We start from the raw sequence: 14,298 nt of genomic DNA, 5'->3' as shown, positions 1-14,298 counted from the left end.
AATGGCAAGTCTCTGAAGATTGTTGACCAGGCCCTAAAGGACAAGGGTGCCAAGGCTACCTCCACTCAGAGGAGAGTGGTCTGAGAATGTTATGGAGACACGATATACCACACTCCATCCCAGGCCTGGGCAGAGGCCAGAGAGTCCTACCTGGTGCTACTGCAGTCCCTGCTCCCCGCATTTGCTCTCCCTCAGAAGGTTCCCATAGTCCCCTCCCTCCTCTAAACTTCAGGAAATCGAAACTCAAATTCTCAGCCTCTCTTCCTCTTCCCAAAAGTCAGAAACCGAAAGCTAGGTCCTGTCCTCCTCCACCTCCACCAACTTACTTTCTCCTCTCTCCCAGGCACCTGTCTGTCTGTCTGAAGCCGGTGGTGCCCCGCCCATGGTCAGTCTTAAGTAGGACTCGGAATCTAAGCAGGAAGGCTTGGGGTGGGCGTTCTGCCAAGTGAAAGCTCTGTTCTGAATAGCTTGGGCTCACCAAACACACAAGTCAGACTAAATATTCCCCGGAGCGCTCAGTTCCCAGAATACCCCCAAGCGCTGCTGGCATCCTCCTCTCGCTCACAGGGTCAGTGTTGTTAGTGAGTGTAATAGCTCTCTCAATGTCTGCTTGCTACCAGGGGATTCCATTGACTTGAAAGCTGAAATGTGCTCTGACTGCTATGATAGCTGCTGCCACTAGGGGGACGTGTGGCCCAGCATGGAGCCAGGGTTTAAAGCACTCTACCAGTGCCACCCTCTGGGGATAGGATTGGTCTGTTTTCTGACCAAATCTGGGCCTGTCAATAAATTAAAGGGGCAGGGGTGGCCTCAACTGATAAAAGAAGAGAGTACCAGGGTGGCACTGCCTAGCTCCCACTAACCATCAGCCTAAAGTCATTTGATGCACAGCCATATGCCAGTCCCAGCCCCTTGACTAGAACAGACTCCCTTCAGCCCTCACCCATAGAGCCTTTCCACCTGCTGGGCAGATGACTGAGGCTCTTGGTCTAATAATTCCATCTTTCATTGTGGGTCTGCGTTTCCACCTTCCCGCTGGGGTGTTGGAACACTGCTCGTGGAGGAAAAATGCAGGGGCGCCAGGCATTACTTACAGCTGCTTGCTGGGGTCCCTGGCTCATGGGACTGACTGGTCGCCAACAGGTGACTCAGAGGCGGCGAAAGACAGTCTAAGATACGGATCCCACCCCATGTTTCACCAGGTGAGCAATGGCAGGGGCTGGGACAGAGGCTGTGCTCCTCAAACTCCTGGGTACCCAGACGCCACAGAGAACCTCAGAGTTGAGCATGGGGTTCACACCCTCTCTGTACCCAGAGGCCATTTAGGACTGTAAGGAATCGGGAACAAGGGGCAAGGGCCTGAGGGTGTGTGTGGGTGTGCTGGGGGATCTGACTTAACTCAGGGTGAGTGCCAAGAGTGTGGATGGGCCTTCTGCTAGAGATTTAGGTGCAGCTTTCTATGACGAGGGCGCCCCCTCATGGTAGTTCTTGATGGAGGAGACAGTCATTGCTTGTCCAAACTGCTTTATTCATGGCACAGGGAGCTGCATATAATTTAGACTAAATACCTTTTGTATTGCTTATTGGTCATCCCACTTGGAGACCCTAGATTCCTCATTAGCATTGAGACCTCTAGGCTCTACTCTATGTGACCAGTTGTCATGGTCCTCTTAGTGGGGTGTCATGCTGTCCTCTAGGGCAGGAATCTGGCCCGGAGCTAGACTGAACTTCTACCGTTCTTAATTATGAGTTTTCTTGGGGTTCTGAACTTTGTGACTACCTTACCAGTTCTTTCTGGCAGCCCAACACCAAACCCAACGTGTGCTGAAATTGCACCACACCCATGGGTGGTGCGCCCAGAATTCTAAATGAGGTGGATGCACTCTCTAATATGATTTAAAATAATAGGAACAGAGCCCTACAACTTTATGAAAAGAAACTGACATTCTTGTCTCTCCTTTTTCCCTCTCCGATATTCAGTGGCTAATCAAAAATCACTCCTTCCCTGGTACCAGTTTAATAGGATTCTCAGGACAAATTGATAACCATTATCCCCATGAAAAATGGGTCTCTGTCCTCCCTGTGTTGCAATGGCTGCCCCCCAAAGCCCATAGTTGAAGCCCCCTCAATATTTACTGATGGGGGAAAGAGGGTTGCTTCATGAGTAATACACTACTCCCCTGAGGATGAACCTCCTATGCTTGGATTCAGAGAGCTGCCCCACAACTCCTCCAATATAAGAAGCAATATGATATCTCTCTAGCCCTAAAGGAAGTCAAGGGGCCCCTTAACCTTTTTTTCAGATAGTGTATATGCTGCTGTCAGTTTGCTCCCCTGGCTGTGAAGAGCCTTCATCAAACTAGACGCCAACCCACTCACCCTCTCCTCATGCAGGTTTCCATCCTCCTACAGGAAAGAGCCTCCCCCGCCCCCAATGTGAGATCTCACAGTCCCCTGCCACTGAGGGAAATACCCTCACTCACCAAACCACCTCAACAGGGACATTCATGGTCTCCACTGAGCAGGCAGACCAATTCCATTCACGCACACACACAAATAAAAAGGGACTTCATGCTCACTTCCTCCACATCCCCCTTGCTCAACCCCAAAGGATAATAAAAACACGCCCCTCTTGTGCATCCTCACTACCAGTCCACCTTTACAAATGGTGGGCACCGGTCCCTGAGGCCTCAAATTCAATGTCTTATGGCAAATCGATGTCACTCATATCACCAATTTGATAGACAGGAATATGTTCTTGTTACCATAGGCACATACATTTCATATAGGCTACAGCTCAAACAGGTGGAAACTCAAAAAGGTTAATTCACCATAAGCTCTTCACCTTGGCCCTCATGTGCATTCCTTAAAAGATAAAAACTGAAAATGGCCCTGCCTTCACTTGCTCTCAAACTTTTTGCATATGTTGGGAAATTGCCCACCATACAGGGATTCCCCACAAACCTCAGGGCCAAGAAATAATAGAAAGAACACATGAAACCCTAAAAGGCGAAATTCTAAAACATAAGACAACCACCCTAATGTACAATTAACGCTACCCATGACTGCACTAAACATATTTAAAATCTATAAGAACTCTAAACACTCTCCTATCTCCCTCCATTGACACACACAAAAATTAACCACATCACCTCCTAGTATGAAGGCGCGATCCTTTGGATGGGATTTGGAAAGACCAGTCCCTCTCCTTATAACTGGGAGGGGTTTCATTTGTGCTTTCCCTCAGGACCAGCCTAACCCTGTCTGGGTTCCTGCCAGAAATGTCGAACACCACCCCACCAACCAAGATGATGGCCAGCCTCTTGCTGGCAGATCAAGGACAGAGGAGGAGGAGGCAGAGGAAACGCCACACCCAAAGGAATAACAAGATCTCCTGGAAGGACACTCATGACCTGGTGACTGCTGCCTGGCCACGAGCCCTCCACAAGCCCCCCTTTCCTCTCTTCTTATGACTGTTTTTGTCATCCTTCATATGAACTCTGCTCATGCCCAGCCTCTCCCTAGCTTTCCCAACACCTACCACTGGAGATTCTTTATTGGAGAGACCTAGAGCGGACACAAGAGTCATAACAAAAGCATAGGAACCCAGCATTGCTCACTCGAAGGATGTCAGACCAGAATTGAGATCTACACCCAGATTGCACCTCCACTCCACCCAGTCCTTTCCTCTGCCTTCCTTACCGGAATGCAGGCGAATGTCTCCGAGAGGTCTCCATCGATGGAGGCTGCAATACTGGAGCTGCAGAATGGAATCCACCAGCCACAGCGACACCAAGCTCACCAAGATTATTACTCATTTTCCATGGGATGAATGTTGGCAAACAGGAGTATGGTACACTCTACCCTAATGTCTGTCCCAAATACCCATAGCTGACTTCCAGGTCTCTCACGAACTTTTCCCTTCCTCCAAATCAGTCTTTGCCCATGTTAATATTCTTCAGCAGGAAAATCCGTCTCAGGAGGAACTACAACTTACCTTTTCCTGGCTACAGTACATTCAATATGCAGCTGACCTCCTTCCATTAACCACCCACCCCAACTCCTCCCAACACTCTGCCTGTGCTTCGCTCTCCTGAGGCTATTAGCATTCCTATCAATATTTCCATTCATGAACCCCATGGACCCTGGCCCGTGTGAAAAGCACAGGATATTCCTCTCTTCGACCTAAAGGAGGGAGGGCATTTCTTCCCCTTTGCCTTGCAGGATCCTCCTCAAAACCCCATCTTACAGGCTCCTGATACCTTCCCATCACCAAATCAGTATGGGTTAAACCCCTGCTCTCCTCTGGTGCAAAGGCACTACAGGTTTCCGAATTAAACCCCCGTCTCCAGGCTCCTGCACTCCTGTAATAATTGTTCCCCAGGTTTGTCTCTATGAACCTGAAGAACTTGCATTGTAGATAGGGGATGGGAGGGGAGGAGGGAGGAGGAGAGAGAGAGAGAGAGAGAGAGAGAGAGAGAGAGAGAGAAAGAGAGAGAGAGAGAGATCTTCATTCCTCTGCTTGTTGGACTGGATCTCAATGTCTCACTAGGTGGGACAGGAACTGCTGAAGCAGCCCTCATCCAAACAGCATTTGGGCGTCGACGTCCAGGACAAGCTCAACCAAGCAATGGCTTCCATTCCAGACAAGCTTGAGTCCCTTCAGTGCCAGGTAACCTCCTTAGCAGAAGTTGCTCTCCAAAACTGGAGGGACCTGCACTCATTGCCTGCTGAACAGGAAGGGACTTGTGTTCTGCTGGGGGAGGAATCATGCTTGTCTGCCAATGATTCTGGGATAGTAGAACAAGATGTGCAAATGCCCAAAGAGCTCCTGGGGCATCTTCAGGTGCTCCCAACACCCCTTCCCCGCTTGGTATTCTAACCCCTTGGCACCTTGGATTCTTCCCCTCTTTGGCTCCATACTAGCCATTGGAGCCTTGCTTCTCTTGGCACCTTGTCTCATCCAGTTTCTAAAGCGGGAGCTGAGAATCGTTGCAAAGATCACTACCAATCAGGTTTTGGTTCAGTACCAGGCTGTTCCCAACACAGGAGACAGTTATGCCAGTGACACCTCTGCTTTATAAAAACGGAAATGGAGGAGTTGTGGGGCAGTGTCCTGTGCCACCAGACAGAACTGGTAAAGTTGTAGCATAGTTCAGAACCTTCATAAAACAGATAATTGAAAATGGCAGGAGATGACTGTCCTGGAGTATGTGACCAAGATACCCTACTGGGAGGACCAGGGCAATCACTTATGTACAGATAACACCTGAAAACTCCTTCCCCATGCAAATAAAGCACCCCTAACTGAACCAATAGGAAGCACCTCCCCACCTCATCCCCAAATGTTTATAAAGTTCCAGTCCACAGGGAATAGGTGCACAAGTTATTTCACCAAAGATTGTGTGAAGGAACCTGTGGCGTTGAGCTGTAACACTCCATGGAAGAGTTTCCTGAAGCTTTCACCACTAGGTCTGGATCTGCAGATCCCCAACATGTGAGGTGCGTGTGCTTGACCACAGACACTTCCTGGTCAGTGGCTCTGACTTCAGGTCTAGCTGTCCTTGGCTTCTGGCCACCTGTAACCAACTCTAGTGTAGCCTGCCTTACTCTGGCTTCCCCTTGGAGAGCAGTAACACTTTGGGTATTCTGGCCGTGCCTGAGACCATTCACTCCCGCCAGCTGGGCTAAAGTTCCCCACCAGCTATGCCCCGTACACAAACCAGCATTCCATCTTCCAAATTCCTCCAGTGGTCTCTGAGCTGTAGTCGTGGTCCCTCAGAGTTCTGAGTGTGCAGAGAGGCCCACCTGCAATCAGGCAACCCTTCCTAATGAGACCGTGTGCCAGTCAGCCCCACCTGAGACCTGACAGCTGCCTGGGCTGCTCTGGGTTGGAGGGGTTTCCAGTTGACACGAAAACCCCTGCAGCAAGGGCTTGTCAGAATGGGAGGCGAGGGAGAGGGTCCCAGGGCCTCTGGAAGCTGAGGTGCTGTGGCCATGAGCCCTGATGAAGCAGGCTAAGGTCCCTTGGAGTTCATTGTTGGGGCAGCTGTGCATGGTGGCCCAGACTGAGAAGGAAAACAAGAAGATCTCAAGGATAGTTTAACTTAGTTAAGGTCTCAGAGGAAGACTAGACTGGACTGGCAAATCAGTCCTGCCTACCTGGGAGAAATTTTTAATTATACTCCTCTCTTGGGATAGTAGATTCCAAGAGATTGGAATTTCCTCTGATACTTCCTGTTGGAAGGACCAAAGGCTGCAGGGAACAGGAGGAAGAACTTGTCCCCTGGAGAAAGATTTATAACTTGTGAGACATTGTAGACTTGAGAACTGAGACCGTGGTGGGGGCTGGGCACACCTTGGCTGGACTGTCACTTGTGCTGCTTGTCTCCTGTTTAAACCTAACCCCCCATGTTAAAACCCAAGGATGGGTTTAATGAGGTAGGACTACTGGGTCTGTGTCCCGTCTCCCAGTGTGGCTGAATTGGCTCTTTTAATTGGCTTATGAGGCTGGGTGGCTGAACTTCGGCTTGTTGAGGCCCTTGCTGCAATCTAAAGATCTTTTAAGTTGGGCATAGAGGTCAGAGAGACAGCCTACAGTGTCTGGGAAGGCAAGCTTGAAGGCTGGCAGGGGTCCAAAAGAACAGAATGTGGGGAGAGGAAGGGAGAAGGAGATAAAGAAAAGTGAGTCAGGGTGTGATTGCCGGATAATCTTTTTTTTTTTTTAATCTTTATTAACTTGAATATTTCTTATTTACATTTTGATTGTTATTCCCCTTCCCAGTTTCCCGGCCAACATCCCTATAACCCCTCCCTCTCCTCTTCTATATGGCCTTCCCCTCCCCATACTCCCCCCATTCCCACCCTCCCCACAACAGTCACGTTCACTGGGGGTTCAGTCTTGGCAGGGGCAAGGGCTTCCCCTTCCACTGGTGCTCTTACTAGGCTATTCATTGCTACCTATGAGGTTGGAGCCTAGGGTGATTGCTGGATAATCTTATGTCAACGAGACATATGCTAAGTCATCTGTGAAGAGGAAGCCATGAGGAGCAAGCCAGTAAGCAGCACCCCTCCATGGCCTCTGCATCAGCTCCTGCCTCTAGGTTTCTGCCCTGCCTGATCTCCTGTCTTGACTTCCTCCAGGGATGGACTAGGATGTGAACGTGAAAGCCGGATAAACCCTCTCTTGCCCATCTTGCTCTTGGTGACGGTGTTTCCTCACCACGGCAATGGCAACCCTCATGAAGAGGACGCATAAATAGTTTGATACTGAAACTGTAAATTTAGTGCAAAGCACCACAGCTTCCATTTCAAATGCCAATTCTCAATCTATGTAAGTTCCATTAAGTTGTATAGACTTTAGGTCTGGTTAATGGATTTGGTACAGTGTTTTCATTTGCACCATTAAAAAAAGATTTCAATTATATATGTCTTAAGTGGTTTGCCTGTATGTGTCTCAGGTGTATGCAGTGCCCTCCAGAGGACAGGATGGGGGGGGCAATCACTACTAACTGGAGTTACACAGTTGTGAGCCACCGTGTGGGTGCTGGACATGGAACCTGGGTCCTCTGGGAGAGCAGCTAGTGCTCTTAACTGCTGAGCCATCTTACCAGCTCCTGATTTGCAAGCTTCATTAAATAATACAGTTTAGTAAAAATAAAAAATAAGTTTTAATTTTTAAAAAAGTGGTAAAGGGAAAAAAGAACAACAAAAAACGGACTCTTGCATTAGTGGACTCTAGGCTCTTGTGTCTCAGAACAAAGGACGGCAACCAGGGACACAGGGTTAGAATTCCAGATAGAGTTTAGAGGAGGAACAGACTCCCAGGAGTGAGAGTGGGCTACTGAGCTGAAGAAAAAACCCCCAAAGCATCCACCATGAAGTATAGACCCCTTTACGAGACCTTTACATTGCCCCTACCCTTTGTACTCGGGTACACTGTGGGCTCTTCCTGCACATGCTCTGTTTATTAGAGGACGTCCACTAGGGAAGTTTTTCTAGTCTTGGGCTTTGATCTCGCTCAGTTTGTTGGATGACACTCAGGTGGAGAGGGGTCCACCTGAGGTTGCAGTCCTCAATCTCTAGTCTGTCCCTGGAGTCCTTGGGACAGAGGGAGGTAGCTAAGCACTTGCTGGTTGGAGCAGGGCTAGCAGGATCAGACTGGGAAGCCCTGGTCACTGATCACTAACTAGCACAGTGACAGGAGAGCTGCTCTGGGTCTGGAGGCAGAATGGGCCCAGAACAAATCAGAGAGATAAGTTGGATCATGTCTAATGGGATCTATCATGGGTGAGGCTGATGCTCCACCCTGGCACCTCACTTGAAAGACTGGACAGCCTTCTGAGAGGTGCAGTATGCACCTTCCCTTCCCTGTGCACCCTGTCCCCCACTTACCCTCCCCCCACCTACACACACACATGCACACACACACACACACACACACACACACACACACACACACACACACACACACACACACACACGGACACTCACACACATGGACACTCACACGCTTCTGCCTCCAAGTTCCAGGAAATCGAAACTTAACTCTGGGATACATTCGATTCTGCTTTTAGGAGGTGAAACTTGGCTCCTGGCCCCTCCCTTCCCATCCTCCCTCCTCTTTCTGGTCCTCGCCCTCATTTTTCATAAGTCATCCCTGGAACGTTAACTCCTTCTGCCCATCCTTCTCCTGGGAGGAGTCTGAGCAGATCACTCGATGTTCCAGTATTTAGCCTTGAAAAGATCATGTCCTCCAGACTAGAGCAGATGATGGCTCAAGGTTCCCAGGCCACGAGTAGGCTTCAACTCTTGAGCCTTGTGACACCAGCCCTATCACCCTATCCTATCACAGAGAGGGAGCTAAATCAAGGTAGGGAGAAGACCAGAGCTTGTTAGGTGTCCCTGTTACTTCCTGGTGCCCTTCTGGTTCCCACGTCCCAGGAGTCTAACCCTCTCCTCACACTGTTTTTGGTAGTTAGACCTGCTAGGACCACATGCCAGTCTCTAGGAATGTTACCTAGATCCGTATGAACACCACAGTGGATATTGTCCACACTGAGGCAGTCCAAGCTTCTTGCAGAAGACTTGACTCCCTCCTTTATTGCCTTTCAATAGTCCGGTAACAAAGCATCCTTCTGTCCTGAATCTCAGAGCCACCATAGTTGCTCTTCTGAGATTTCCCCAGAGCTTGTCCTTTTCGGTATGAGCCTGGACAGAGCTCACACACACAGTTAAACACAATAAGCTAAATATTGTTTTAAAAAGGTCCAGAATGGGGGGGTTGGACAGATGGCTCGGCAGTTAAGAGCACTGACTGCTCTTCCAGAGGTCCTGAGTTCAAATCCCAGCAACCACATGGTGGCTCACAACTACCTTCTTCTGGTGTGTCTGAACAGCTACAGTGTACTTACAGTTAATAAATAAATATTAAAAAGAAAGTAAATCAAAACCAGTTATGGGTATCGCTTGCCTGGTCCAGACTCCCACGGTTTAAACTACAGTGTGGTTTATGAAGGGCAGGTAGCAACAGCAGGCCTCTGAAGCCTCTGGTGCAGACAAAGCTTCGGAATAACGTGTGATCAGCCTGGTGGGCCTGCCTTTCTGGGTAGCTGTCCTTCTCAGCTGATGTACATAGCCTGAGACAGCACACTTCCAGGCTCTCTCCGCCTTTCTCTTTTCTTCTGGTCTCCTCTTTTCTCTCAGGTCTGTCTCACTAAATGGGCCTAGATTCCTGGGATTTGCTATGCACCAGGCTGGCCTCACAGATTCCTCTGCTTCACTGGCATCAAAGGAATGTTCCACTGTTTCGGGCTGGTCTTTCAGGATTGCTTATGCAGAGCTGTGGGCTTGCAGGATCCCCGGGTCCCTTGGGACCAGAGGGGAAGAAGACTCTGCAAGGCAAGGCCGAAGACAAGTAAGGACATCCAGGACAGCCCAGGAATGGGTGGGAACAGTTTATTTGAGGCACTAGAATAGCAGCAGGAAGCCAGTGTGGGCAGAGAGGGCAGGGAGGGACTGGATCTGGGGGTTGGAGCCTTCATCTGGAGGGACGGCAGCCCTCTGTGAGCAGCCTCCTGCACAGGGAATGCAACATGAGTACAGTAATTCCGGGGAAGAGGTTTTGATGGAGACACAGGCCTTCTGCTCTAGAATCTTTCAGGTCTTCTTTACCCATCCCAGAATCCTAGTGGCTTCATTCACACACGGATACCGTGAGCAACACAGGTGCACATTCATTTGGGTTAGACATCCTTGTCATTGTGCCCCCAGGACTCAAGGCTGACTCTGTATTCTTGAGATTCCAAGGAGATCTTCACCCCTTCCCTGGTTCCCCAAAGGAGGTTATAAGACTGGCTCTGGAAGCAAGGGTAGCCAGTACCATTTCAACAGAGCAGATATGGGTGAATTTGGTACTTAGCCCTGATGCTGAGAGAGTGTGAAGGGGAACTAGACACACCCAGGAGGAGCTGAAGGCTCCTAGGGTCCCCTGGGACCTAAAAGGAGCTGGGCTTTTCTTCCTGAGCTGGGGGGATGTGGGGAACACATGGGGGCGGTCAGGGGCTCAGCCGCAGCACAGCCAACAAGCTGAGCAGGAGTCCAAGGCCCAGCAGTGGGATACTAGCACGAAGTCCAAGGCCAGCCGTGCTGAAATTGCAGAAGGAGCTCTGGCAGCAGTAGCTATTCACGGACGCCACACCGAGGTTAATATTGATGTTTTCACGGGGGCAGGTGGGGGAGCAACCCTTATTCAGGGTGTAGCCAAGGTTGACATTCCCTGTATGGAAAGTGAGAATGAGGAGAGACATATAGGTAGCAGGAGACAGGGAAAGCCCTGTGGATCGCTGGCCCAGGTCAGGGAAATAGCCAGTTACTCACCGAAGCCCGCGGCAGCAGATAACGTGATACAGTAATTGTCTGTGTCGGAGCATGATACCGGCCATAGGCAATTGATATTGTTCTTCTGATCGGTGCAGGAGAAGCACATCAGGGAATGGACTGCAAAAGGGACATGCTGTAGGCGACACCTGCCTGTTGCCTGGGGAAGACTTCTAGGGCAGGGTGCCTTTCCAGTGGGGTCCTTGATACCCAACCCGCTGACCATGAGCAACTGCCATGCTCAGCCCCGGGTCAGGGATAAAAGCGAGCCAATGACAAGTGACTTTAGACTTTGGCACTGGAGGGGCTAAAGTGTCTCCTTCAACACAAGGTGACAACAGTGTAGCCGAGCCAGCACAGAGGCAGGGGGACTAGATCACTTTGCTAGGGAGTGGTAGGCAGGAAGGCCAGAGGTTCACAGGAGGGCTGGCACAGGAGGAGCCCTGCAAATCTGCTCAGGGGAAAGAATGACAGGTCACGGGGGTCAGGCTGCATCTGGGATCTCAGAGCTTCATACCTTGTTCCACACCCAGAAGGGCTGCCAGCAACACAGGCAACAAGACTCTCATGCTGGAAGCGGCAGACATCTGCTGAAGGTCACAAGCTAAAGAAGCCTACTGTGAGAGAGGCAGTTGGTTAAAGGACAGGCTACACACGCACCATCCAGGATCCAGGCTTAGATAGCACCAGACCCCCAGGCCTGCCCACTCTAGACCCCCCGGTGAGACTTATGTCCCCTTTGTAGATGGTTCCAGACAGACGGGGTAGGGATGCAGTTTTAGACCCTTGCCCAATTCCTTATCTGGTATCCACCTGGCCTCTGCACCAAGAACAATTTGTACACCTCGTGCTTCACCAACACCTACCTCACAGTTTGCACCATTTATCTGAGAACCCCTCCCCCTTTTGGAACCTGCAGGAGTTAGAATTCACCTTTGTTTTTCCGGGCTGCTAGTCAAACCTCTACCTTACAACACCTGGCCCCCTCCTGCTGCTATTGTGACCAATTATTAAAAGAGCTTTTACCTGACTCTCCCTTGGCACCTGGCAAATCTTTCTCCAAATTTATCTAAGGGTAGCTTTCCAAACTTGTGGGGCACCATAGGCCAAGTAAGGGGAGCTAAGAACTCTCAGAATGCCATAGCAGTGGAGGTGGTTGTCCTGAGGTCAAGGGAGTGGTCAGATAAACGAGTGTGCATGAACTCAAAACCCTGAGCCCTGTGTAAACAAATGCAGAACACTCTGCCTCTCTTGTGGTGGAAACAAAGGCTAGGCTGGAGGCCTCTGGGCTTCACTAATTCTTTTCTGTACAAAGTGGAGGCTCAGGATCTATTTCCACAAGAAGACACCTCCACTCCTCTACCTGCTGGCTGGGACCGTTAACGGCTGTAGCAGTCAGCACACTAGTTAGCCAGGTGGGCCACGGGTCTTTTCTGGGCCCTTTGGGCAGGAGGCCTTGGCACAGGGTAGAGAAAAGGACCAGCTTGCTTGGTTCAATGTCCTACTTTGAATACCATTGGGGAGGAAAGAGACTGGTGCCATCTGTTGAGTGGGAGAGTGGCATCCCAGAGACAAAGAAACAGGGGTGGCGTACAGTTCTCTTAGAGGAAGTGGGTGCAGTGGGAGGTGAAGTTTTGGTATCCCCAGGACTGGCCTTAGGCCTCTCCTGTCCTGAACCTTGCTGACATCTTGTAGTGGGCAGCGGAAGCTCCAGGTGGCCAAGTTCAGTGCCAAGCCCAGTTGGGCCTGTTCTCATTTCTGTTTGTTTTTCTTTTTGTTTTTTTTTTTTCGTTACAGTGGGGTTTAGGAATGAAGGAGCCCTGCGCTGTCTGCTAGGAAGCTCTGGCACGCACAGCCACAAACAAGGCATCCCATCGTCCACCGGAGGACTAGCGATGGAACGGGTGGAGTAGTTGGAAACCAGTCCAGTGTTTCAACCATCAGCAGGCAACGGGGCAGGACCTCGAGGGGACCAGGAACTCCTCCCCAAACTCACAGAAGCTAGACGTCTGTCTATTGGCAGGCGGCCAGCAGAAGAAAGCAGTTCAAGTCAACCCCGAAAGCCCAGGACCCTACTTAATCACCGGAACCTTAGCATTGACATGCAAAATCCTGGATAAGACAAAAGAGCTCCAGCTCCTCACTCTGGGGAGGGTACTGCTCCGGGGCAACAAGTCCACGGGGTCAGACCCTAACCCCCAACCACCCCCACCCCCACCCCCGCTCTAGTTTACAAGGGTATATCCCCCTCTGGAGATCCCAAGCAGACAAGTCAGCGTTAGTGGAGTAGAGATAGGGGTACCCAGTGAGGGCTCAGCAGGGGCCTTTGCCCCTCCAGAAACGTGCAGGACTGGGGAGGGGGTGGGGTGATCATAGGAACGGAGCACGCTGCAGAGGGCCTCGCAGGCTCCAACCACTCTGCAACCAGGAGCAGAGCGCCGGGACCCCAGATCCTACACGCTGCGGCCAAGGCCGCCCGCTCTCTCCCAGTGCTTCCCCGCCGTGTGGGCCCTCGCGTAACGCGTGGACACCTGAGGCCGGGCTCAGCAGACTCACCTCCGGGTGAAGCAGCCCCGAAGATAATACCGAAACCTTAGGTCCTGGAAATCACCAAAGGCTGAAGGCTCGGGAGCCGGCGGAGCGGAGCGCAGATGGCGGGGGCGGGCTGCAGGCGTGGCGTTCCACGGGCTGTGGGCGGGCCTCTGGCTGGTGGGGAGGACGACCCTAGGGGCTGGACTCTGGGAGCTCTGGCTGTGCCCTTGGCCTTGCTGCACAACGCTTCTCTGAGACTCCGGCTGGGGTCCCGAGCGGTACGCCCTCGGCGGCCGGCCCTGTGGTGCCCAGAAGGCGGGCGGAGTTCGCCCTAAGCGGCCCACACAATGTGGCGTCAGAGCGCTGGCATGACCTGTAGTGTAGCACGTTTACCTTACCTTTCAGGACAGTCCCAGAGAGGGTGGAAAGGCCAGGGCTTGTAGCAATCCTGTGCTCAGGCTTTGCCTGCTTCCGGAAGGAGTGAGGGGGACAGACTGCATCCTGAAGCCCTAGGCGCTCATGGGAATTTCTCTCTGCTGCCGTGAGGCTGAGGAAGTGTTGGACCAAGGATGCCTCATCACCGGCTCTTCAGGTTGTCAGGTCCCTCTGGGCTGAGCCTGTCTGGGCCATCCCTCTCTTGGGATGAGGCGACAGGGCAGGGATTCCCGGGAAGGAGGCCATTGCAGCATTGGTTTGAGTAGATCTGTTTCTCACTTCCCACTTCCTCTGAGTGCCGGGCTGCCTCCTCCACTCCACTCACTGACTATGAACAGAGGATCCAGCCCAGTCATCCCATCTTGGTTCTCATCTTAAGTGATGAAACCCCAGGTTTTAGGAGGAAATCTCTGACGCTTCTGCTTTTACCTAAGCGTCTTCCAATATTCCATT

The 14,298-nt window shown here is 51.2% G+C and overlaps 1 protein-coding gene across 3 annotated transcripts; it reads right to left on the bottom strand.

Annotated features, from left to right (window-relative positions):
- Window positions 1-9,941: 9,941 nt before the first annotated feature.
- Ly6e (lymphocyte antigen 6 family member E) lies at window positions 9,942-14,054 on the bottom strand. 3 transcript variants are annotated; one of them, XM_032916695.1, is made up of 4 exons: window positions 13,809-14,054; window positions 11,396-11,495; window positions 10,879-10,998; window positions 9,942-10,777 (listed from the first exon to the last, which is right to left on the bottom strand). In XM_032916695.1, exons 2-4 carry the CDS (start codon window positions 11,463-11,465, stop codon window positions 10,557-10,559), a joined length of 411 nt encoding a protein of 136 aa, XP_032772586.1. In that variant the 5' UTR covers window positions 11,466-11,495; window positions 13,809-14,054; the 3' UTR covers window positions 9,942-10,556. The 3 variants fall into 3 exon arrangements, with proteins under 3 accessions (XP_032772586.1, XP_032772590.1, XP_032772598.1); XM_032916699.1 differs by lacking the exon at window positions 13,809-14,054 and adding an exon at window positions 13,435-13,706; XM_032916707.1 differs by lacking the exon at window positions 13,809-14,054 and adding an exon at window positions 13,435-13,706 and having other exon boundaries at window positions 11,396-11,492.
- Between the last annotated feature and the right edge of the window lie 244 nt (window positions 14,055-14,298).

The sequence above is a fragment of the Rattus rattus genome, chromosome 1 (genome assembly GCF_011064425.1).
Source record: "Rattus rattus isolate New Zealand chromosome 1, Rrattus_CSIRO_v1, whole genome shotgun sequence".
In the NCBI taxonomy this organism is placed as follows: domain Eukaryota; kingdom Metazoa; phylum Chordata; class Mammalia; order Rodentia; family Muridae; genus Rattus; species Rattus rattus.
This window is presented reverse-complemented; position numbering and strand designations above follow the sequence as displayed.